This window comes from Salvia splendens, chromosome 11, assembly GCF_004379255.2.
Source record: "Salvia splendens isolate huo1 chromosome 11, SspV2, whole genome shotgun sequence".
Lineage (NCBI taxonomy): Eukaryota > Viridiplantae > Streptophyta > Magnoliopsida > Lamiales > Lamiaceae > Salvia > Salvia splendens.
This window is the reverse complement of record NC_056042.1, coordinates 5,217,936-5,243,418: the sequence shown is the minus strand read 5'-3', so window position 1 is coordinate 5,243,418 and position 25,483 is coordinate 5,217,936. Positions and strand designations below refer to the sequence as shown.

Here is a 25,483-nt window from a genome sequence, read left to right as displayed (position 1 = left end):
TGTAGTTTAATCTATCGTTAGCTTGACATATGATGTGCAATCTACACTATCGTTAGCTTACTCGATTTCGTCTCATTATTTATTCAATTTTGTCCCAAAATTGAGGATTAGAATTACATTATAATTAATTTTATATTGTATATGTAGTTTCGATTTCCATATTGTTCTATTTAAAAATACGAAGATAAACATTAACTTTTTTACAAATTAAAAAAAATATGTGTAGTTGAACTTATAACGTCAATGCCTTCATAATTAAATTGATTGTACTGATAGAAAATAAATTTAATTACTTTTTTAATATTAGAACACAAGTGTTTCACTTATAATCAAATAAATGCATCAATCTGTCGAATTTTTGCAAATGATTTACTAAAAATGGTTATCCAACAAAAAGTGTATGTATTTAAACCTCTTTATATATTGAAATCTTTTGTTTAGTTTCAGATTGTTTTTCCGATTTCATTTTTTTATTAATCCCCATTGCTGCAAGCTTTAGGGTTTGACAAAAGTAAAGGGAAATTGAATATTGCATCCCAACTTAAGGGCCTGTTCAAGTTGGCAGGCATTATATATGCCAATTTAAATCTGATCTGGTCTATTTACTGTTCAATCACATTTGTAATAGGGGTGTTTATTATGTTCAAGCAACTTGGGATGCTTCCGGAAATAGGGAGTATAATTTGTTTTTAATTTTTCTTTAATAATTCCCACCATGGATAATTCCTACTCTACCCTTGGCATTTGAGGAAGCCCGCCAGCCAAATAAACTTGGCGGTAACCTCAACCATTTCAAGGCTCATTTGGTGAACCAACAGGAAGCTACCTTCGTCAGACTCAGGAAGACAACCAGCACGATGCAGTCCGGTCTCCAGCACGGCCAAGGTATGTACTATGCTCTCCAATTTTGCATGCTTTCGTATTTACATTTGTGCAATTACATCCATGTTTTGCGCGAGGCGTGTGAGGCGCAATGCTATTAATTTCGATTGTTTACAGTATGCAAGTCTAACCGTCAGGCGGTTGCCCCCAACATCGTGGTGTTGTATTTAATTTTCGATTCAATTGTTGACGATTTCTGGGTAAATTGACGCAGAGGTTTTATAATTCTTGGAGTTCTGTACTGACATTGCCACTTGCAATTGTGATTAAGTTATTGTGTGAATTGATTATTGCGTATGGGCTTCTGCTTAAGGTCTGTCTCCTTTATCTGGTACACCGAATGTATGTATCCCCAACACCGGAAAACGTCCATGGGGTGGTAGCCCTAGCAGCAGGGGCGATTGCGATGGTATGTAAAGCCATCTGCCTCAGTTAACAACATATAGTTTTTACGCTGCGTTTACATGAACTACCTACCGAATGTGGTGTGTTTTGGTGTATTGAAGTTGTGATTGGGACGCCGCAGAACAAGTTTCGCAAGGGGGAAAGATCGAGACGAATGTGGACTCCAAAGGAGGAAGACATACTAGCAGCGACATTGCTTGAGCTCACTGCTACAGGTTGGAAATCGGACAACGGTTTCAGAGCAGGGTACCTAAGTAAGATTGAAGACAGCCTCCGTGCCGAGTTTCCCACCACGGACTTGAAAGGCAATCCGCACATCAACTCCAAGATCGGGGTCATGGAAGAAGAGCTACGGCCTTCTCCGTTCTATACTTAGCCGAACTGGGGTAGGGTGGAACCATCACGGTGATCACAAGTTTGATTGTAGTGATGAGCAATGGGAACAGATTGTGCAGGTATTGTGATATCTAAGTACATGGTCCTTATATTGTAAACAAATAATTAGCAATTGGTTGTAATTGCAGGCAGACAAAGACACAAAATATATGCAGAACAAATCGTGGCCATTGTGGGAGACGTGGAAGACTATATTTGGCAAGGATCGTGCTTCAGGCTTGGCTGCTGAAGAGATAGGAGCTGCTGCCAAAAACATCCGTGCACAGGTTTCTGGAGGCAGCCAAGTTTACGAGAACGACTACCACCCCTCGTTTGAGATTTCATCACTGAACCGCATACGCCGGTGTCCAACCACACTGAGGTGCACGACGATAGCTCCGACAATAGTGGGAAACAAACGTCCACTACCAAAACTATGCCTAGAAAGAGCAAAAAACCATCCCCCGATGCTGATCTTATGGAGTTCCTTGGCAACCTCCACGAGAGAACAGACGCGCGTGTTGAGATGATTTCTAAACGAATTGGATATGAATTCGACATGGGTCAAGCACGGCAGGAAGTCTTTGAAAAGCTTTGCACCGTTGACGGCCTTTCACTGGCCCAACGATACCGTTTGTGCAATATTCTTGGTGACAAGCCTCAACGTCTTGAAGTTTTCATAGGAATACCGGTCAATGCTCGTCTAGGATATCTCTTATGCCTGATCGAGGACGGAGATAAGGAAGTCTAATTAAAGCACAACCTCCGTATGACTTAGTGTAGTCTGATGAAGTTTTTGATAAGGAAGTGTGATGAAGTTTTTGCTAAGGAAGTCTGATGAAGTTTTTGCTGCGTATTATGAAGTCTTATGAAGTCTTATGAAGTCGTTTGAAGTCTGATCTTGGTGCTTAAAGCTCAACTTCTCTGATAAGGAATGCTGATGAAGTTTTTGCTACGTATATAACCTTATCTCGATGTAGTGCAATCATCTTATCTTTTGGCTACTAAATCCCCTTTTGTGTTGTTATATGTGGGAACTGATAGACTTGCAGTATGTTTATAAAAGCCATAGTTGATGTTTCTGCAATGCAATCGTATTTATTTTATCTTGTAACATTGCTATGCAGTGGGACTAATATAATTCACCTGGAGAGTCAAAAAGTAATATAGGCCTTGCAATGGTGATATTTGATAAGGAGGAACATCACACAAAAGTAGCAACCACTACAAAGACATCAGTTGGAACCATATTTTGCCAAGCAAAACTACCAGGCTGCTCTTACTTACTACATACATATTTCACATAGCAACCCTAATAAACCAAAATAATAGCCATTATATATGCCGAGCCTTGACAGCTTAAATCAAACAAATAGGATGTGCTCGGCTATGGACGGCCACGGCTATGGTTTCCTTAAGTTCATAGGGGAGTTTGAGCCGCAAGAACTTGCACGGGGGGACTTAAAGTGTAAAGTCCCGGCCCCATCATCGTACGGTTTGGGTGGTTGGTACAGAATCCTGCCATTCTCTTCCCGAGCTCGCAGATTCCCGTCCGATGTTAAGTCGATGAAATATATACCGGGTTCGCTGCTTGACTCTCGATCATTGGGCTGTGGATCTGCGTCGAACAATTTCCGACGAACCTTCGGTCCAGGGAACACCACAGGAGAGTTCACCTCTTCTTCTCCGCCGACATTAGCGGAGACATCCACTTCGTTAACTCTCATTTCTTCGGTGTTGTCCGAGATGACGACCACTTCCTTCTGTCCCTCGACCTTTACATCGTCGAACCTAAACACACAAGCGAGGCGTGCCCATATGGGTTCTTCGTCGTAGAAGTAAGCACCCGCAAACTCGTTCATCTGCATGTTATCACAAAAGTTAAAGTTTATGGGATGAAAGTATCATGTTAGAGCAATTACCACAACAGAACCGGTGGCCAACCTTAAGCATGTTATCCCATGACTCTTGAGGTGCTACGACCGCTTTCATTTGGGGGTTCCAGTACGCACCTCGGAGACGGAGGACTGCTTTGAACGTGTAGTACCGCTTCCGCAACATGTCTATCCGATCCTTAAGCTCAAACTCGGAGAACACAACACTTACTTTGTTCTTGATCCAATCCGACGCCGTAAGCAGGAACCAGGCAGGGTATACGGTAGTGGACACATCACGTTCTTCTTTCAGCATGATGAGGCAATCCACCAACGCATCGTCGCACGCCGGAGACCATTTCCCCTTATAGAAGAACTCCGCTTGTTGAGGTATAACCATAGTTGCTTACGATGTGTATGTGGCTCAGCAATGAGATATGTTTATAAGTAGGAGTGGATTGATTGAATTTGATTGACACTTATCTACCACTTCTATAAATGTAACCCATCACATAAAACGCCTCTGATCTCTCGAGCCACACAAAGCGGGACGAAAATCACCAATATACAATGCATATGTGGTTGGTAGGCTCAAATCAGATATCTAATTTTGGGCTGGTGCATATGAATTTAGGAGAGCGATTTATGGAACATTACTTTCCACAATAACGTATCTGTACTCACCAATTTAAATGGTACGTACACATTCTCAACTGTTCTTATCGGTAGGCCGACATAATACGTCGGTTCTACTTTCAATGAATACCAATGCGAGCTTACATCTTCCAAAAATATTCTTAAACCGAGAATCAATCTGCAATAATTTGATTAACATACTTAGCAATATTATATACGCATATGGCTTGAATATGCAAACAATACACCATTTATTTAATACTCCCCATTCTACGTAATAGTTGCATAAAATATTATATACGCAGTAGTTGCATACACCATTGAACATTGTCACCTGAAATGGTGTTATTTAATGCAAATGAATAGCACAATTCTTCGGTTATAGTGCTCAACCATATTCAGAAACCATAAATTTTCACAACCTACCATCCACCCACTCTTTATTGCATTTTGTTTTCTTCCCCATTTGAACAAACACACTCAACACCCTAGCAACTTCAGTGGAAAAATCGCAACAGCTCAAATGGCAGCTGCAGGGGCTTCGATGAACCCGAACTTTATCCCGGAATACCAACACCTCCCCGCGTTTATGAAAGTGTTCCACCGGGTGCGATGCAAGGATGACATGGTAAGTTGCTTTCTAATATATTTTTTTTAAGCACATGTTGATGCAAATCGAAATTGGCTAATTCAACGTAATTATCTTAAACGCAGAGACTTCCCGACGAATTCGTCGGGAATCACGGTCATGAACTACCGTTCGACTGCAGGCTCGTTTGGCCAAATGGAGTACGGCATATGGTACGAATTCTAAAGCTTGAGCACGGATGGTTCTTCTCGACTGGATGGAGAGAGTTTGTTCGTGCTACCGGTGTCGAACATGGCGATCATCTTACCTTCACGTTGGTGGATGTGGGAATGTTCAACGTGAAGCGGTTTAACAGAGAGACACATTGCCCCCCACCGGGGGACGTCGACGGTAAGCCTACCTGAAATCAGCTCGTTTAAACATTCAGGAATACTACACAGATCATTTTTGTTTTGTAGTTGTAGTAGACGACGATATGGAAGGTAGCTACACCCCGGCAATCGATACGTCCGACGATTACGTGCTATCCGATAACGAATCTGAAACAACGATGGATGAGGAATACGTGGATGATAGTAGGGCACTCAACATCGACGGCTTGCCAACATTCGTGCTTACGCTCACCCCGGCTAACATCCATCGCACCCTCGAGTTTCCATATGGCTTTTGGCAACGCCATATTCCAATGGGCGCAATACAAGCGGGAGTGTATCTTGTGACTGAAAGGGGAACGTGGATATGCACACTGAAACACAACTTGAGGAGCATAAGGGTTCGGCATGGGTGGAATCGATTTAAGCATGACAACAACCTGACTGAAGGTGTGCGCTGCCATTTCACACTTGTTGATGCGTTTGCTGTCCACTTTCAAGTGCGGTTTGACAGGGCTTAAACAACTCGGAAGTACTTAAGTTAGCTATATGCAGTAGTAGTAATACTCTTTATCTTTTGTACCTTAATATGAAGCAAACCGTGTTGTATAAGCACAACTGATCATGGCAAATTTTTATCTATCACTATATATTATGCTTGATCAATAGGATTAATGTCTCCTATTACAGTAGTTTCTTAGTTATGTGACTTCTCAATTGCATCCACGGCTATGTTACAAGTCATGGGACAGCATCAACAACATACTATAGTAACAAAAACATATACATTTGTCATTTAATAACATCAAAATCATACTGCTTCCAAGTCAGACAAAAGCTTCAATATCATAACAGCCCGTACTATATAATGCGGTCAACATTTCTTATGCTAGACAGCCTTCCCAATCAAAAACCCAACCATTACCAACAACAATCCGGTGCACAGAATCAGGACATTGCTCTTCCACTCCAACATGCGAAGGGTGTTGTAGTAAGGAGCACCTATAACGGAGGGGGACGTTGCGGCGGATATATTGTCTGTTCCACGTACATAGCGGGTGCGTTTACCTAATTCAGCCTGGGTATTGCAGATCCGAGAAGCATTCTCACCCCACACATCATCGTACCACTGGAAGGACCCAGCATGCTTCCCTTCGACTGGACACTTTAGGTAATAGCGACCTGCATTTGTGGCTGACGGCCCGGCGCGCTTAAGTGTCATGTACCCACCTCCGCACACGCATTATGGAGTTTCTTCTTTATGCATAGCACTGAAATCAAAACAAAAGAAAACATATATCCACTTTATCAATACCGATTACTGAAGCATGCATATTAGACAAACCAATATATCATCATAACAATAGCAAATTTAGACTCAATCTGATTACAACAAGTCCAACATAAAACAAGCCAAGTTTAACTGAATTCCAACACAGTTCCTTCCATCAACATGGATAATTCATTTGTTATTCCACATATTGACAGCTAGGCTATCTCTGAAATGCGTCCAATCGGAGGACGGCTCAACACAGTCAACATAATCCCCACTAACGCCGTCGTTCTCGGCGTTCTCTACGTTCATATTCGTGTCTAGCTCAAGTTCCACCGGATCAACTTCCATTTCGCGGCGAATAAAATTATGGAGTAGAAAGCACGCCATGATTAGACGGATTTGCGTTCTTATAGGGTAAAATGAAGCGCTCCTTAGAATACCCCACCGCATTTTCAAAACTCCAAAAGCGCGTTCAATCACATTTCTCGCTTTGGTATGCCGCATATTGAATAATTCCTTCGGGTTTTGGGGAGCTTCTGTGCCGGGACCAAACTCCTTGAGATGATAGCGTACTGCCTTGAAGGGTGTTAGGAACCCATTACAATTTGCATAAGCATTATCACACAGGTAATAGCAACCTGAGAGCACATAAGGTGGAACGCGATGTTATTCCACATATGTGAAGATCAATTACATAATATATAACAAACATGGTGTAACGAATAAGCAACCTTGTGGTACTTTTAGACCATCAACATGTGAAACTGCATCCTTGAGGACGCGGGAGTCTCATGCCGACCCTTCCCAGCCAGGGAGTAGATACACAAACTGCATTTGACGATCACACACACCGAGAACATTAGTTGATATCTGCCCTTTCCTCGATCTATACCGTGGTTTGTCATCGGTCGGCACTAATACACTAATATGGGTGCCGTCCAGCGCGCCGAGACAACCCTTGAGAACAACAAAGCATAGGTTACAATAACATAGGATAAAAGTTTAAAACATATGTCGACAGCTGAAAGCATACAAAAACGCTTATGGGTTGTGATTAATATTACCTTAAACAGCATCCAACGATGGTCGATGCAATCATCTGGAACGGGTGAAGGCTTCGCAAGGAGAACATTATGAAGACTGAGTACAGCAGCAAGAACCTTATTTACATAATACGATACAGTCCCCCTGAACGCCAAAAAGTAGTCCCAACAACTCGATTCTTCTGATGGTGTGCCAATACAGATACAAAAATGGCCACTTGCTCTTCAACCCCAAGGCATTTACCAACTGTCAACCCCCCCCGGCCCCCTCTCAGAAAGCAACCGACACAACCTACCAAACGTGTTACGGTCCATACGCAAATTGGAAACACACGCAGCACTTGTGACGTCCAATAACCGGTTTAAGTATTTCAACTGCGCCGGTATCTTATTGAGCACGCTGTGTCGCCGCGCGTGCTCAACAATCTGACGCCTCTCACGTCGACAGCGGGCACGGATGTAGCGACGTAACAATGTTGTGGTTTCTTCACGATAAAGGAGCATAATGTCCTCGATCAACAAACATAAATGCGCTGATTTGGTGGCATAAAGACTCATTTGACAAATCCGAATTTTGGCCTTAACTAAATAACAACACACAAGCAAATAGTCGGCTAATCAACACAGATACAAATTTTATTGACACGCAAAATAACATAAGCGGCGCACGTTTATGTTATTTGACATTTACCAAATGAAATTTGAGAACTAAACAAGCTGGGCGGCGGTATTAGCCCAAACGACATCAGCAAGCCAACCAATATCGGCATTTCACAGTTAAAATTGCGCTATATCTACCACAACAAATTTATATGTTGATTAACTGCCTCTTACCTGGGGTTACGGGTGACAAGATGAGGAGCACGATGACGAACTCTAGCCTTCACTTTCTTAAGCTTTCCTGATGCTTCACCATGCGCCCAGAAATAAACCAATGTCCGATCAGAATTGGGGGAATAGATAGGAAAACCAAGCTGGGAATACCTGGGGTTCTTGGGGAATTGTCGGAGCTGGAAAAATTCACCACGCCAACAAGAGCACCGACGATTACTGCGACAGAAACGTGGTGTGAAGAGCTAGGGTTGTTGCGGAAGAAATTGGGGGGGGGGGAAGGGGTAGACGCTAGATGATTATTTCAAACATTTCAGGGGCATATTAGTCTATTTACACTCATAACCTGGTCCGAAAATCGAGTCCGGAAATGAATTAGCATCTCCTTCATATGAATTCATTTCAGAAAATAACAGTCTGGAACAATGCCAGCCCGTTAAATAGCACCGGGCCTTAGCACCTTTACCCAAGCATCTTGAACACACCACAACTCCATGATTTAGGCCCATATATGGGCATTCCAGGGTGCTTGAACAGGCCCTAAGTATATATTCTGGGGGCAATAGTGGAAGACTAATTATATTCTGGACACGCCAGCGAAGTGAGAATAGTTTCGGCCCAAATAGATCCGATAAGTTAACTTATGGGCCTCGCCGGGCCAAACAATTTTCACGGGCTGGCATGAAATTAATTTATTGGGCAGTGTTTGACCGAAATTATGTCTTTTTCTAGTATGGACTGATGATGCCCATCAACACCAAGACTATATTAGGAGTTGATTAATTAAAACTTTATTTAGAGTTTATTAACCCAAAAATAAGATTGATTGATCTATATTGGAACATATTCATCTATAAATATTACTACATTCTTGATTAATTTGAATTAAATTAAAGTCATTCAAATTTAATTAACTCATACTACGTTGACGGTCGTACCCAACAAAAGGCCACCTCGTTTAATTATCGCGCTGTGTTTGCTTATCATAAGACCAACTGATAGATCATCCAAGCGTCACTTTTTTAATATTTAATTAATTTATCTATTTTCCACGTCTTCAATATTTTACCAATCCACCCTTGCCTTTTCATATAGTTTAGAGATGACCACCATGACCCAACCACGAAGTATATTTTTATACTTTATTTTGTAATACTAAAATAATTATTTGTATTAAATAATACTCTCACCGTCCGCCATTAGGACTCTCATTCCTTGGCGGCACAGGTTTTAAGAAATATTAAAAAAAGTGGGTGGAAAAAAGTTAGTGGAATAGGAGTCTCACTTATATATATTGGTTTTGAATGAAATTTGAGTGAAATGAGTTAGTGGAAGGTGGAACCTTATTACCATATATAGTAAAGTGAACCGGGACTCCTATTCGCGGACAGATTAAAATGGAAAAACGGGACTCCTATTCGCGGACGGGGAGGGTAATACTCATTCCGTCCTATTAAATATAGACAATTGGAATGACACGAGATTTAATGCACAATTGGTAAAGGATAGAGAAGAGGAGAATAGTAGTTAGAGTAGTATTAGTGGATAGTAGGACCAACATATTATTAGTGTTTAATGGGTTGTAATGGTGGACCATAGTGATATAAGTTGGGAGTAAATAAATTGATTATATGGGTAATGAGTAGGGCTGGCAATTTTTGGCACGACACGATAACTCGACACGAATCCGCATGAAATTAATGGATCTTGGTCGAAGCTTATTGGGTTCGTGTCCTTATTGAGTCGACCCGTTAAGGACACGAAAATTTCGTGTCGTGTTCGTGTTACCCAATAAGAAATAATACTAGTATTATATTATTAATTTTTATTATTTTAAGAATGATATATTTTTGTTGGATTCCATTGGATTTTGTTGCTATGAATCTATTGATATTATTGTTCATCAAATCAAATTATGTAATCAAATTTTAGATTTTTAATTGGATTTTTTAATGATCAGATTCAAGGTTTCGTAACTTTTGTTAATCATGAGCAGTTAATAACAGGTTCTTATCGTGTTATAAGGTTCTAACCGTGTTATCAGGTAGTGTTGCTATAGTCGTATTATGTATGCGTTGTTATCGTATCGTGTTGACCCAAGGTGGTTTGTGTCATTAATGGGTTCGTGTCGGGTTCGGATTTGAGGGTAGCAGGTCGTGTTCGTGTTCGGGTTTGGGATTTTCTTAACGAGTCGTGTTCGTGTTTGTTCTTATTGGGTCGTATAGTTAACAGGTTGACTCGATAACAACCCACCCACTAGCGGATTCAATTAAGAACAAAGGGGTACCATTGTGCCCCCAAAATATGGAAGTAGCCTAGTGGTAAATGCATCACCCTTCCATAGCATCGACTCGGGATCAATTCCCCCAAAGTGTGTTTGTATTTATGATCACTATTATGCTCATATTTTAGATTAAATAGAAAATATAAGGTATTTTATTTTTAATTTGAATATTTCACCTTATCTATAAACTAATATAAATTTTTTTGTTATATAAATATCTAAGAATCCATAATTTAATAGTGAAAATTTTTTAAGTAATAACACTAAAAATAATTTTTTCTATTTAATGAAATGACTTAATAAAAAAATTAACATAATAGAGGAAAAAAGATCGATTGAATTTTATGTTTTCAAGTCAATATAATTATTTATCGCACCCTCACTATGAAATTTCTGGATCCGCCACTGGACCCAACACGCACGATTTGTCACCCCTAGTAATGAGTTGAGACAACTTTCTATAAATGAAAGTGCTTATATTATTATAGAACTGGTAAAATGGAAAGTGCACATATTTTTGTGGGAGGAATGTAGTATTTGTAATTATAGCAAGTATTAGGAAATACTCAAGAGATTATGCAAATAAAATAAACAAAAAACATACGTGGAGAATATCTTGTAATAAGAGATTATGACAAAAAAAAGATAGATTATATGGGGAGAAAAGTAGCGATTTTTGTTTGTAAGTAAAATAAGGAGTAAGAGATTATGGCAAAAAGAAGATAGATTATATGGGGAGAAAAGTAGCGATTTTTGTTTGGAAATAAAATATAGCAAATTGGATCTTTATTTATAGAAAATGAAAAAATTATGATTTTTTATATAAACTTTATATGTTTAGTAGATTATATTAATGATAATGAATAATAATAAAAATATTTAAGCACCGATGAAATTGTATGAAATGATATAATTTCATTGTTGCATGCATGGAAGATAGAGGAAGACCAAAGAGGTCTCTTTTCAACATTTGGTGACCATAGATCTTGCAAGAGGGAGACATCTTGCATTTTATAATTTACATATATATAACATTCAATCGGTATACTGGTATACCACGGTATACCGAAGTGTCGGTATGACGGTATATACCGAAGATTCGGTATACCACGGTATACCACGGTATAGGAAATCTAATACCGTTACCGTACCGAATCTTTCGATACGGTATCATACCGTACCGAAAACTATGGTATACCGAAGAATCAGTATTTTCGTTAAAGTAAGTCTGGTATTTCGGTATAATTCCCCACCCCTATGTAATATATCATCAAATTTTATTTTAATTAATAAATAAAATCAAAGACAATATAAATAAGATAGTAAAAGTTTAGATATCATCAAATATTTAAAAATTCATTTTGGTACGCATAAAATTCATTTTGGTACACGAATTTTAAGAAATGTAAAGAAATTAGTTGAATAAGTTAATGGAATATGAATCACACTGTATGTATTACTAGTTTTATAATAAAATATGAGTGAAATAAGTTAGTGGAATGTAAAACCCACGTACGAGTAAAAGTGAAATATGACTCTTATTGTGGGATGAACCAAAATGACAAAATATAACTCTTATTGTGGGACGGAGGGAGTAACATGCAATATGGATTACCAAAATTGAGATTTGTATATAATTGCAATTACATACTATGCTTTATTTTGTTTCACAATGTTTTACTTTGAAGCTTAGAGCATCGTGGTCATCATATACTAGGAAATTCTGTTATAAATGCATGTACTAAACCAACCCATGAATTTTGGAACACGTGTCAGTTGGATTCACCATTTCCTATAAAAATGAGAAAAGCTGCATCCAACTACCATTATGCTAAAAAACTAATGAATTAGTGTGGTACATAGACATGCTCGAAAGAATTTCCCATTGAGTTTGTCAGAGAAATTACCCATTTTTTCCTGCTTCTGAGAATGGCCACGTCTGTATACAATGATCATCTGAAATACAACACCTCTATTCTAACAGCAAACCATTTAGAAAATAGTTACAACAGAATCTAGCACTAAATAAGGTTGTGAGCAACCATTGCCTGCAAATTTACAACTCACCTAATATTGTTGCCACAACCTCCTATAATTAATTAGCACTTCACTCCTACAAGAAGTAATCTGGAGGTGGCTTTTTAGCTGGCGCTCCTCTTGATTCCTGCAATATCAAGAGGTTATAATCATGGCTACTCAAGGAAATATACCATACAAACGACACTATGCATGCGCGCGAAAGCAAAGAAAACAATCGATCATATCCAAGTTGTACCTGTGGTGCAGCTTCAAAAACACGGAATTCACTTTCGAGATTTCCATTCAGCTCCAGGATTGCAGCCACATTTCCACATCTGTAGTGTAAGAAGTAGAGTGCTCACTCAGTTGCAAGAAGAGAAGAAAGAAGAGAATCTAAAGGCTGATCAAGGAAAGAAGCAGCCTAGAAGAAACTAGCCGTTGGTGCAGCAGTTAGTTAGTTAAGATGTAGCCGTTATTCTTCTTGCTTTCTTGATTCTTGTTGTAGTTAGTTGGTAGCAGTTGCTACCTGATTGTAGAGCTTTAAATAGCTCAGATTCGTTTGTATGTAGTTAGAGTGTATTCATTCAATAAAAGAGATTCCAAGAATTCTCCAAGAAACCGCCTACTTTCATTGCTAAAGTGTTAGTGTGTGTTTCTGCATAAAGTGTGTGAGTATTTCATATTGCTGTGAGTGTGTGTGATCTACTCAATTGTGTGTAAGTCTTGTGTTGTAATTCTAACAAGTGGCGCCGTCTGTGGGAAGATTGAAGCTAGTTTGCAGAAGATCAAACGGTTTCAGAGATGGCAGCAAGGCTTGATGCAGAAAAATTCACAGGCAAGAATGATTATGGCCTGTGGAAGATGAAGATGAAGGCGGTTTTGATACAACAAGGTTTGGCTGCAGTCCTTTCAAAACCTGAAGAAAAGGGAAAGGCTCCGGTGCTTGATGATAAAGCACATATAAAGATAGAGGAAATGCAGCTCAAGGCACACTCCGCAGTGATCTTGTGCCTTGGAGACAAAGTCTTGAGGGATGTTCAAGAAGCCAAGACTGCAGTAGAGATCTTGGACAAGTTGGATGAAGTTTACTTGGCCAAATCTTTGGCTAACCGGCTCTATCTCAAGAAGAGGCTCTATGCCTATAGCTTTTTTGGGGATAAATCTATCATAGAGCAGTTAGAGGAATTCAACAAGATCATTGATGATCTAGGCTCAGTGGATGTCAAGATTTCAGATGAAGACAAGGCTATTCTCACGCCTAGCTCCTATGACCAGTTAAGTGATGCAATTATCTATGGAAGAGATAAACCTATCACCTATGCAGAAGTCTACTCAGCCTTGATGGCCAAAGAACTCCAGAAGACTACCAGCAGAGGCCTTGAATGTTAAGAAATTCAAGAAGTCGAATTTCAAGAAGAAGTTTGAGGGCTCAAAACCCTCAAGCACTGATGCTCAGAAGGAAACCAGGGCATGCTATTGGTGCAAGAAACCTGGGCACTTGAAGAAAGATTGTCATGCATGGAAGAGAAAGCTAGCCTCTGAGGGCCACAACCAATCTGATTGTGTAGAGAGTACTGATCCCCCAGCCCAACTCATGAATATTAGTGACAATGGGGTCAGTCACAGGTGGATTATGGACTCGGGGTGCAGCTTCCATATGTGCCCTAATAGAAGCTGGTTTCATGACCTTCAAGAAGCATCAGCTACTGTGGTGTTGGGTAACAACCATGTTTGTCAGATAAGAGGGATAGGGAAGGTGAAGCTAAGCCTACAAGATGGCTCTATAAAGATCCTAACTGGAGTGAGGTATATTCCAGAAGTGAAGAGGAACCTCATTTCATTGGGAATGCTGGAGCAAAGGGGGTTCACCATACTGATGAGTCAGGGAAAGTTGTTTGTAAAATCTGGAGATGCAGTAATGATGGAGGCTGAAAGAGAGCACATTCTCTACTATCTAAATGCCAAGGTTGTAAATGGGGAGAGCAATGCAGTGTCAGAGGACTCCCTAATGCTATGGCACAAGAGGCTGGGCCATCCAGCAGAAGGAAGCATGAAAGAACTCATCAAAAAGGGACTAATCAAAAAGGGCCTAATCTCTGGAGATTTCAACAAGATGAACCCCTGTGAGCAGTGTATACTTGGAAAAGCAAAGAAGGCACCCTATCCTACAGGTATTCACTCATCTACAGCCCCTTTAGACTATATACACAGTGACCTTTGGAGGCCTTCACCTGTGTGTTCAATTGGTGGATGAAAGTATTATCTAGCTATCATTGATGATTATACTAGAAAGTTGTGGGTGTATATCCTTAAAGAAAAGTCAGAAACACTCACAAAGTTCAAGATATGGTGTAAGGAGGTGGAGGTGGAGGTGGAGGTGGAGGTGGGAAGGAGTGTTAAATGCTTGAGAACTGACAATGGCTTAGAATTCTTATCTGCTGAATTTGATATGTTTTGCAAAGAGAAGGGTATGAAGAGGCACAAGACTGTTCCTTGTAATCCTCAGCAAAATGGAGTTGTGGAGAGGATGAATAGGACTATCCTAGAAAGGGTAAGGTGCTTACTACTCGGGTCTGGTCTGAGCAGCAGATTTTGGGGTGAGGCTGTGTATACAGCAGCCTATCTCATCAATAAATGTCCATCTACTGCCCTTAAATCTGAGACTCCTGATTACATGTGGTATGGAGCCCATAGTGACTACTCAAAATACAAGGTGTTTGGGTGTGCAGCCTATGCTCATGCTAGGCAAAGTAAGCTTGAAGCTAGGGCTCTGATATGTATATTGCTGGGATATCAGAGGGGAGTAAAGGGGTATAGGCTCTGGTGTATTGAGCCTGGTAGGAAGAAGGTGGTGGTGAGCAGGGATGTGGTGTTCTTGGAGGATCAGATGCCCTACTTGAAAGAGAAGCTGGACTCTAGTGAAGTTGAGAGTGATCTCTTCAAGGTGGAGTCTATGGGGGTTGGCCTAGGAGCAGGTGGAGCTACTGACTCAGGAAGTGAGTCGGATTCAGAAAAAGATGAGGCTCCAGCTCAGGGCAGGAAGGATGGTGAGTCTACATCAGATTCTACCAGAGAGTATCAAATTGCAAGGGATAGAGGCAGAAGAAATGCAAGGCCACCTGAAAAGTTCTCTGATGTGGTCTACTATGCCCTATGTGCTGCAGAAAGTATTGATGGTGCAGACTCTCTCACTTATAAAGAAGCCATGAAGAGTAAAGACAGAGAAAGGTGGATTGAAGCCATGAATGAGGAAATAGAGTCTTTCTCAAAAACAAAACATGGATTTTGGTGGACAAATCCAAGCTGATTACAGATGGTAAGGAAAGAAGGCTGGTAAGTTGTAAGTGGTTGTTTAAAAAGAAGATTGAGACCACTGACAAGGACAGAATCATATTCAAGGCAAGGCTGGTGGCTAGGGGCTTTACACAACAAGAAGGAATTGATTTTAATGAAGTGTTTGCTCCAGTTGTTAAGCACACTTCAATTAGGATCTTGTTGGCAGTAGTGAACCAGCTAAATTGGGAACTACAACAGCTTGATGTGAAGATTGCTTTCCTAAATGGAGACCTAGAAGAGACTATCTTCATGGAACAGCCAGAGGGCTATGTGAAGATTGAAGAAGAAGGTAAGGTGGGTCTGTTACAGAAAAGTCTTTATGGGCTTAAGCAAAGCCTCAGACAGTGGAATAAAAAATTTGATGCACAGATGAAGAGGATTGGCTTCACAAGTCAAGAGTATGATGATTGCATTTACATAAAGAAGGCAGGCAAGACTCCTATTGCCTACCTATTACTCTACGTGTATGATATGCTACTTGCAGGGCCTTCTATGACAGAAATTCAGAAAGTTAAGGAAGATCTGAAGTCAAGTTTTGAAATGAAGGATCTAGGAGAAGCAAGGAAGATCCTAGGCATAAATATTCTGAGAGACAGAGGCTGCAAGAAGCTGTGGATGCTGCAAACTGATTATATTGAAAAAGTTTTGCAGAAATTCAAGATGGAGAATGCCTAGTCTGCATCAACTCCATTGTCTCAGAGCTTTAGGCTATCTAAGGAGCAGGCTCCTAAAACTAAACAAGAGGCTGAGGAGATGGAGTCTATCCCTTGTGCTAGTGTGGTTGGAAGTGTTATGTACACTATGATCTGTACCTGACCAGATCTTGCACATGCTATATCAGTAACTAGCAGATATATGGTTGACCCGGGGAAGGAGCATTGGAATGCTCTGAGGTGGATTCTGAGGTACATGAAACACACCAGTGACTGGGGGTTGGTTTTCACTAGCTGGGAAGGTAAATCTGAGGAGGTTGTGCAGGGTTATTGTGATGCAGACTAGGCTGCAAACCTGGACAACAGGAAGTCCCAAACAGGCTACTTGTTTACAATGTTTGGAACTGTGATCAGCTGGAAGTCAGGTCTACAAAGTGTTGTTGCTCTTTCAACAACAGAATCTGAATATATAGCTCTCACTGCAGCAGTACAGGAGAGTTTTTGGATACAAGGTGTGATTTCAGATTTTGGTTTTGACCAAAGGACAATGGTGATTCATTGTGACAACAGCTCAGCTATGTGCTTGGCTAAACATCAGTTTTTCCATGAAAGGAGCAAGCACATAGACATAAGGCTGCATTTTATTAGAGATGAGATTGAAAGGGGGAGAGTGAAGGTGATAAAGATTAACACCTTGCACTGCTCACTAAATATCTGAGTAGAGATAAGTTTGATCATTGTAAGAATTTGATCAATGTTTGCTGTAAGAACTGAGGTGAGCCCTCAGGTGGAGAATTGTAAGAAGTAGAGTGCTCACTCAGTTGCAAGAAGAGAAGAAAGAAGAGAATCTAAAGGCTGACCAAGGAAAGAAGCAGCCTAGAAGAAACTAGCCGTTGGTGCAGCAGTTAGTTAGTTAAGATGTAGCAGTTATTCTTCTTGCTTTCTTGATTCTTGTTGTAGTTAGTTAGTAGCAGTTGCTACCTGATTGTAGAGCTTTAAATAGCTTAGATTCGTTTGTATGTAGTTAGAGTGTATTCATTCAATAAAAGAGATTCCAAGAATTCTCCAAGAAATCGCCTACTTTCATTGCTAAAGTGTGAGTGTGTGTTTCTGCATAAAGTGTGTGCTGTGAGTGTGTGTGATCTACTCAAGTGTGTGTAAGTCTTGTGTTGTAATTCTAACATGTAGCGCAGGCACAATCCATAGACTGTTCAAGGAAAATTAAAAGAGAAGGCTGAAATGAATTGCAGTTTACCTGTAACAGTAATTTGGGGCTGACCAGACCGTGACTATCTAGCTGTTAAACATCCATTTATAGCCTTCCATAACCAACTGATGAGCATGACATATGTAGTCGATATTATTGGTGTGATTGAACGAACTGACGACACTTCCACCGAATAGGAAACCTGCTCCACGAGGGCTCAAACCCCAACCATCAACAATATCTTCTGGATCTGACCATAAAAGATCACACATGGCCCCATCATGAGGAACTTCTTGCTTGAGGTCTATTGCACGTATCTAAAATATCAATGATGTCAATGCCTATAAATTTGTACAACAAATAGTGAAATTTTGGATTCAAAATAAAACTAGACCTGGTCTAATGTGGAAATGGCAGGTGAAAGTCCCCCATGAACACTAAATATTTTGTTCTCGATGAGTGCTGAAAGGCTGCAAAAGATGGGCAAGGAGGAAGATATCATATTATTGAAGCAGCCTTTCCAATTATAATATAAACTATGCCGAGGACAACCGGGATGTTAAGATATGCTCATGAATACATAAGTGGAGGTTATATTACGCATGACCGTGTATCACTATCTAACTGAATTATTAATCCATCCAGCCTTCATTTTTATTTCTTTTGTTATATTTTAACAGCCTGTAAAATATGCAATTCAAGAGTGCACCATTTTTTCACTTTCATTTCACAAAGACCTGATGAAACCGTACACCTGGAAGAAGAGAGCAGTCATAAATATTTATGCAACATCATAGCGTAAACTTCACACAGAACAGAGACTAAACCTGTGTTATCTGCCGGCTCTCATGGTTCCCCCTTATAAGAGTTATCCTATCAGGATATCTTACCTGTCCATTGCCCACATACACTATCTTTTAGCAAACGTGAAGCATTGTACCATAATTGTCAATCATAGAATACTAGATAAACGTGCACTGTATATACTGAGAGTCTGAGACCACTCAATGTATAAGTAAAAAAAGCAGTTACCTTCAGTGCAAGCAGAAGCAAAAACGTCTCGACTGAGTAAAATCCTCTATCAACAAAATCTCCAAGAAACAAATAATTTGTCTTCGGACAATCACCACCTACTCTAAAAAGTTCTTTCAAGTCATAGAATTGCCCATGTATGTCACCACAGATCTATGTCAACCAATTTACAAAATAGAGAAATATTTAGAATTAAATTAATTAGTATCAGAAAAAAAATAGATGAAAGCAAATGCATGCAGAACATCTTCAAATGTAGAAATACAGCATCTATCAGTACCATCAGTGATTTAGCACAAAACTACAGTATATACTAGATAAATGGATGGGTAAGAGGACAAATTTGGATTTTTGTTTTTCAAATCTTCTCTTTTCTACACGTACACGCACGCGCACACCCGCAAAATCACACACCCATATCACTCTCAGAGTTATTGGACTTAGTACACAGGCTACAAAATTACTTAAATGCATAATCAATTCAACTGTCGCAGCAATTAGAAGGAAATCATGCCATTGTGAATCTGTGATAAGGAAAAGTCAGCAATTTCAAACAAAAGGCCACACATATTACTATCAAGGAGTTATTTCACTGGGTACACAAGGCAAAGTAACTTCAGTGCAAGGACTAGACTGAGTTCCTAGTAATTATTAGCCCCTGCAGTACATGTTTCATGCATTTATTTCTCTGACTAATGCCTTAGGCCATCCACAACGCTGTTCCTATACCGTTCCTACATCGTTCCTTAAACCACTATTTGAGGGCCCCACTGTACTTTTTTACTCCATTCCTTAACTAAGGAACGGAACCTGCAACCCTCCGTTCCTTAACCGTTCCTTAAATTACTATTCCTTCAATTTCATTTTTTTTTTATTTCCAACCCAATTCAATTTAAATAAACACACTTTATTAAAAAACAAACACACTTTGTTAAAAAACACACAACATTAAAAAAAATTTAAACTTTTAGAAAAATAAAAAGCACACAATTAAAATCCTAAAAAAATAAATTCGAATTTATAGAGAGGAATAAATGTGTGTTTGTGGTTGAAATGAGTATGAAATAGGAGTATTTATAGAGTAAATAAATAAATAAAAAATAAAAAAAAATACAAAACGGATATAAAAAAACGGTCACATTACTGTTGCAATTTTTTTTTTTTTTATTAAATTCGAATTTTTTAAAAAAAATTGAATTATTGCGTCACCGGGACGAAGCCCACTCGCGGGGCAGCGAGTGGGCTTCACGCGTCGAATGGGAGGCCGCCACGTCGCCTCGGCGTGTGGCGGAACGTTTCGTTCCGCGTTCCTCCGGAACGGAACGCGGCACGGCATAGGAACGGCATGGGCACGGAATGGCGACGGAACGAACCCCGCAACGCTGCGGAACCGTTCCACCGGAACGGCATAGGAACCGCAACGGCACAGCGTTGCGGGTGCCCTTAATACAGCAGGCTATATAAAATTCCTGAGGTAATCTTATCTGAAAGCTTCTGTATTGATTGGGGGGATGGATCCCCTGCAGTGTATGGAAAACACAGCACGGTGCTGTGCATTAGAAACACATGTAAATTAAAAATTAAAAATTAAAAATTAAGTTATCAAATAAATTAAACTATTATAATACAAAATACATGTAAATATTTGCATACAAATATCTAATTAAAAATTGAATTATCAAACAAACTGAGTTATAATAATTAATAAAGAGGAAAAGAAACATCAAAATATAAAAATGCGTCGTCATTTTCTAATTATAAAAAATCGCCAATTTACTAGTGTACCATTTAAATATAACTGCTAATTAAAGTTTACTAGTAAATTATAAAGAACATAAATTACTAAGTACTATGGTGTAAAAGAAAAAAAAGAAAATAAAAAAGGTCAAGCATTCGCATTCACTATGGAGTATTGCCATTCAACTATTACAACTAATTAAAGGCAAATAAACATGAAACGGTGTTGTTTCCAATGCACAGCACCGTACTGTGTTTTCCATACACTGCAGGGGATCCATCCCCATTGATTGGGAGGTAAAGGGGGTTAAAGGGTTATCCTAATATTGAAGCCATAACCAGAATTTCCTAATTGTCTTCTAATGAAAATGTAAATACTCTCTGAGTTGGATGCTTTAAATAACTGAACCATTTTAATAAATAAAAACCGACTTTTATGAGACTCATAATCCCCAGTTTAATTCATTAGCAACCTCAAAGACTCAATTAAACCTACTCTTTTAAAACATAGATTAATGAACTGGAGCTTGTTATCCCCTTACTCAATTACGAAACAAAAACGCAAAACTGAATTGTTTGAGAATTTTGGCCCGATCTAGTCAAAGCTCAGGGCAGTTGACATGTGAGCATATAATATAGGAAAGAGGCATGTTACCATAACGCAGAATCAAATTTAAGAATCAATTAACTTTCACCCATAATCTTTACCTTTGGTGTCAATTCTTACATTCGGAGACAGTTTCACTATGTTATTCAGCTTGAGGATTTCAGCTTTAAGTAGGGAAAACGAAACGCAAAAGGACAAACATGGTTTTCCGTTCACATATTCTAATACAAACTCAAAACTAGACATGATTGCAAATATATCCAGGAAAAAAACAAAAATAAGATTGTATACTTGGTGGTTGTATATTTACGTTGACTGGTGCATCTACGCGCTGAACATTGCTCTCTTCAACGAGGATTTCCATTGCTTTGAGGCAAAGGGCCTTCACCTCAGTTTCCGTGAGCGGTTCGCATCTCTTTAGCTGCTTGATTTGCCGGTCTAGGTCTGAAATCTCCGCCGAAGATTACCACTTCCCAAACCCTGCTTATGCTCTTTCTGGCTACCAAATCGAATCAAATCAAATCCACCTCAAAATGTTACGCATCCAGATAGCGTTGACGACGTAATTTTAAACTGCTGCAAGCTTGCTGAGGTTGAGCGGGGGACTTCCTTTTTTTCGCAGCTCTGAACAGAAATGGGTTTTCTCGATTCGAAATGATTATCAGAATTTAGAGTTCCACTCCCTCATTTCTGGCTTAATTAACATTTAAGTCCATACAGTTCTTCAAATGAAAACAACGGATTTAAAACGAAAGGTCAATTATAGTAGTACTACTACTTAGTTTTTTAAGCATTTTTCCGATTTTAAAATACTTATTATAACTATTCACGTGTTTTCCATTGAAGCACACTAATTTTCGGCATTACACTCTTCACCTATTTTTCTTATATTTTTTACTTCAAATATTAACTTCCAATTAAAATAGTTTTATCAAATAATGCTAAAAATACATTAAAATTGTATATTAATTAAAATAAATAAAAAATGTAGTATACTAATAGTGAATTCATCCACGGCTACTCATTCAGAAAGATGTAACGAATTGGAGTCATTGATGGTTTCAACTCATAGTATAGTAGTATTTAAAATCCGAAGTCCAAATTCAATTCTTAGGCCCAAGCCTTAGCTTCAGTTGAAATAGTTGTGAATAAAAAATACTGAGTAATAAAAATACATTGAATATTTATGTAAATTACTAAAAATTATACTAGTATATACTCCCTCCGTCCACCATTAGGAGTCTCATTTCTTAGAGGCACGAGTTTTAAGAAATATTAAGAAAAGTGGGTGGAAAAAAGATAATGGAATAGGAGTCCCACTTATATATATTAGTTTTAAATAAAATGTGAGTGGAATGAGTTAGTGGAAGGTGAGACCTTATTACCATTTGTGGTAAAAGTGAACCAGGACTCCTATTCGCGGACAGACTAAAATGGCAAAACGGGACTCTTATTCGCGTACGGAGGGAGTAATAGTCAATTCATCTACTGCTTTACAAATCAACACATGCATATTAGAGTGTGTGTTTTTGTTTACGGAGTATAAGTATTTACTAACAGAGTAGTGATCTAAGGAAACCACTACTTAAATGCATAACTAGATAGTACGAATTTAGTTCACTATAAAAACGATTCCATTCACTATAAGAGTGATTTAGTTCATTACACGAATGAGTGAACCAAACCGCCATTAGAGTGAACTAAATCATTCACGGAGTAAATACTTCACTATAATAGTGTTTTGGTTCACTCCTTATTTTCAAATTCAAACTGTGAACCAAACCGCCATTAGTATTTTGGTTCACTTCTTATTTTCAAATTCACTAGATCGTTTTGATCACGGAGTATGTATTTTTATTATACATGAAAGAATACTTTTCTTATATCGGATGATACCATGAACCAAATTTGAATGAAAATAAATGTCATAAATGTATACTCCTATTATTAAAATTGTATTTTTCATAAATAATCTTCAGCGCAATTCCTGTTTTTATAAATTTACCGAGTATACATATTTATTCTCCAAGAAAAAAAAATGTTAAAGACATAAAAAGTATCACTCCACAATTTAACATTTTAAAGCTCAACATTCTACCAAAGTTGCCGTGAAAATGGACTAATTTAACACAGGCAAATTATAGATGCAAGCAACTAAAAGTACCAATTTTACAAAAAAAAAGTACTCATTTTTATCTTAAAACTTTTGTAACTAATTTTATCAGCCAGTCTAGTGACGTGGCTGTGGGGCCGGCCTTATTTGGGGGAAGTAATTGTAATTCCTTGCTGCAGCAATATTTAAGACTTTGCCCACTCTTTCTGTATGTCAAATGTGTAGTTGATCTCCAAATAGCACTTCTTGTCATCATCTATGAACTGAATAAATACATCATTTCATTTTATAAATATTACTACCATCATATCCAAGAAATAATAATAAAATAAAAGTAAGTGTTTTTTACTAAAAGAATTATAATTAGACTAAAGATGGTTACAAACATAACATATTTTGTAGTATTTCTATATTATAAAATCATCAAATACCCTTGCATATATTGTAATGATACTTATTTACATTTATATTCAATTGAACAATAAATTTTTAAAAAGGAGTACCTTAGTTCTGGCTGAATACGAGCCTCTAGCAAAAACGCCAGACGGAGTAGTCTCTTCTTCCATTTCGTGCAAGTAGGGCTCCGCCTGTGGGCTAAAGGTTCCAAGCATTTGTTTCGAGCTATCAACTTATTTACGTAAAAACACAACACAATGGTATATTAGCCAATCAACAAGACCTATAACAAAACTCATGTAACAAGACCTATACCTTTGATGCCAGACTTCCACACCGTGTTAGTGTACTTGAGGCCTAACACAATGTCATTGCTGACCTTGATCGAAAATCGGAGACGGTAATGACTTCCTTCCTTTAGCGTGAACCACAACCCTTTAATGTTGCCCGACTCCGGGATCGGAAGCACAATGTCCGCCCTCCCCTCAGATGATATCATCAGGCTCATGATCTTCACATCTGGCTCTTGAGCCTCTAACAATTTTATATTTTTTTTTCAATTTATATAGTACGTATCATTAATTATTTGTATGCATGACAAATTTAAATAGATACCATCAATAGCGTTCACATCCACACCCCCTAGGAGTTGTTCCTTCCACTTCCTCAAGCTCTCATCATCCTTAAATAAAAGCAATCATATTATTTCTCGAGAAAAATCAATATAGTAGTACTATATAATATTTTTAAAAAAAAACCTTATCTTTCTCGAGATGTTCCTTAATTGTACATTTAGGACCGAGCTGGATGAGGCCGACTTCTTCGTCGTCCTCGGTGTAAATGGAGGCTTCACTCGGATTCCGACTAACTGGTTTTCCATCGGAATCCGATAACTCCTCTTTCAACGACGAACTACCCTCCGAAGTCATGGCTTCTCTCTTTCTGTCCGATCCCATATCAAAATATATGTATATATTTTACTAAAACAATGCATAAGAGTTCGTGGATAAAGAAAAAGAAAGAAAACACGCGTCCCTTGCACCAAAGGATGCCACATTATGAGAAAGAAAATACAATAATTAAAGACAAGAGAATGGGAAAATGATGGAACATACCAGAAAAAGGGTGAATTTATGGGAATGTTGTCTTAACTAACAGATTGCCAACAGCTTCATAATCATGAACGCCTTCTAGAAGAAGAAAAGGGAAAATGAGAGAAAAGAGAGCACCAAATATATGAAATGTGCAAAGGAGAAAACTTGTTTAGGTGGTGAAAAATGATGGGAGATGGTCACTGATCAAAAGGGGATTGCGACTTTTATTTGTGGTGATCCGATATTATACAGCCAGATTTTAAAAATATTCAAGGAATTTTATGTATTTATTTATATTTAGGGATGCTATATTAATATTAGATGTCCAAGAAATGCGGCCTTCTTCTACTTTTTCTTGACAAATCTGTGTTTTGCACCACTCTTATTTTTGGTCATAAATATGATCGGCATTGGTAATAATTTTCATATCACATTTATATATATAGGATCAATGGGTGATAATCCCCCAAGACCATCGTCCATTAGGGTAATGATGTGATTTCCATATCACATTAGTTCGTAAAATAGATGATCTCGATCAGGGACGGAACCAGAAAAACAAATTAACCGGTGCTGGAATTTAATTTAAAAAATAAAATATTTAATATAATAATAATAATAATAATATTAAAAAGGTAATTTAATATAATTCAGTATGTTGTTTTGTCCAATTTTAAAAATTAAATCTAACCAAAAAATATAAATATGCAATCAGATTTTGTC

At 38.6% G+C, this 25,483-nt stretch overlaps 2 protein-coding genes and 1 pseudogene across 3 annotated transcripts; 1 reads left to right on the top strand and 2 right to left on the bottom strand.

Moving 5' to 3' along the window:
• The first annotated feature begins 4,695 nt into the window (after window positions 1–4,695).
• On the top strand, window positions 4,696–5,653 carry LOC121754338 (putative B3 domain-containing protein Os03g0619850). The gene is made up of 3 exons (XM_042149714.1): window positions 4,696–4,800; window positions 4,887–5,151; window positions 5,220–5,653. The coding sequence occupies exons 1-3, from the start codon at window positions 4,696–4,698 to the stop codon at window positions 5,651–5,653; spliced, it is 804 nt and encodes a 267-aa protein (XP_042005648.1).
• Window positions 5,654–12,420: 6,767 nt separating this feature from the next.
• Window positions 12,421–21,852, bottom strand: LOC121755540 (annotated as a pseudogene).
• A 1,295-nt stretch (window positions 21,853–23,147) lies between these two features.
• LOC121755541 (rho GDP-dissociation inhibitor 1-like) lies at window positions 23,148–24,994 on the bottom strand. Of its 2 annotated transcripts, XM_042150848.1 has the most exons (6): window positions 24,782–24,994; window positions 24,425–24,608; window positions 24,282–24,348; window positions 23,982–24,200; window positions 23,774–23,898; window positions 23,149–23,533 (listed from the first exon to the last, which is right to left on the bottom strand). In XM_042150848.1, the coding sequence occupies exons 2-6, from the start codon at window positions 24,593–24,595 to the stop codon at window positions 23,456–23,458; spliced, it is 660 nt and encodes a 219-aa protein (XP_042006782.1). In that variant the 5' UTR covers window positions 24,596–24,608; window positions 24,782–24,994; the 3' UTR covers window positions 23,149–23,455. The 2 variants fall into 2 exon arrangements, with proteins under 2 accessions (XP_042006780.1, XP_042006782.1); XM_042150846.1 differs by lacking the exon at window positions 24,782–24,994 and having other exon boundaries at window positions 23,148–23,533; window positions 24,425–24,687.
• Between the last annotated feature and the right edge of the window lie 489 nt (window positions 24,995–25,483).

What these genes read in the sequence shown, in the direction of transcription:
- LOC121754338 (XM_042149714.1), top strand. Translation starts at nt 4,696, where the DNA reads ATGGCAGCTGCAGGGGCTTCGATGAACCCGAACTTTATCCCGGAATAC. An exon ending in TGCGATGCAAGGATGACATG is followed by an intron (nt 4,801 to 4,886) that starts GTAAGTTGCTTT and finishes TCTTAAACGCAG; the next exon opens with AGACTTCCCGACGAATTCGT. An exon ending in CCCACCGGGGGACGTCGACG is followed by an intron (nt 5,152 to 5,219) that starts GTAAGCCTACCT and finishes TTTGTTTTGTAG; the next exon opens with TTGTAGTAGACGACGATATG.
- LOC121755541 (XM_042150846.1), bottom strand. Translation starts at nt 24,622, where the DNA reads ATGGGATCGGACAGAAAGAGAGAAGCCATGACTTCGGAGGGTAGTTCG. An exon ending in GGATGTGAACGCTATTGATG is followed by an intron (nt 24,201 to 24,281) that starts GTATCTATTTAA and finishes TAAAATTGTTAG; the next exon opens with AGGCTCAAGAGCCAGATGTG. An exon ending in GTGGAAGTCTGGCATCAAAG is followed by an intron (nt 23,899 to 23,981) that starts GTATAGGTCTTG and finishes TACGTAAATAAG; the next exon opens with TTGATAGCTCGAAACAAATG.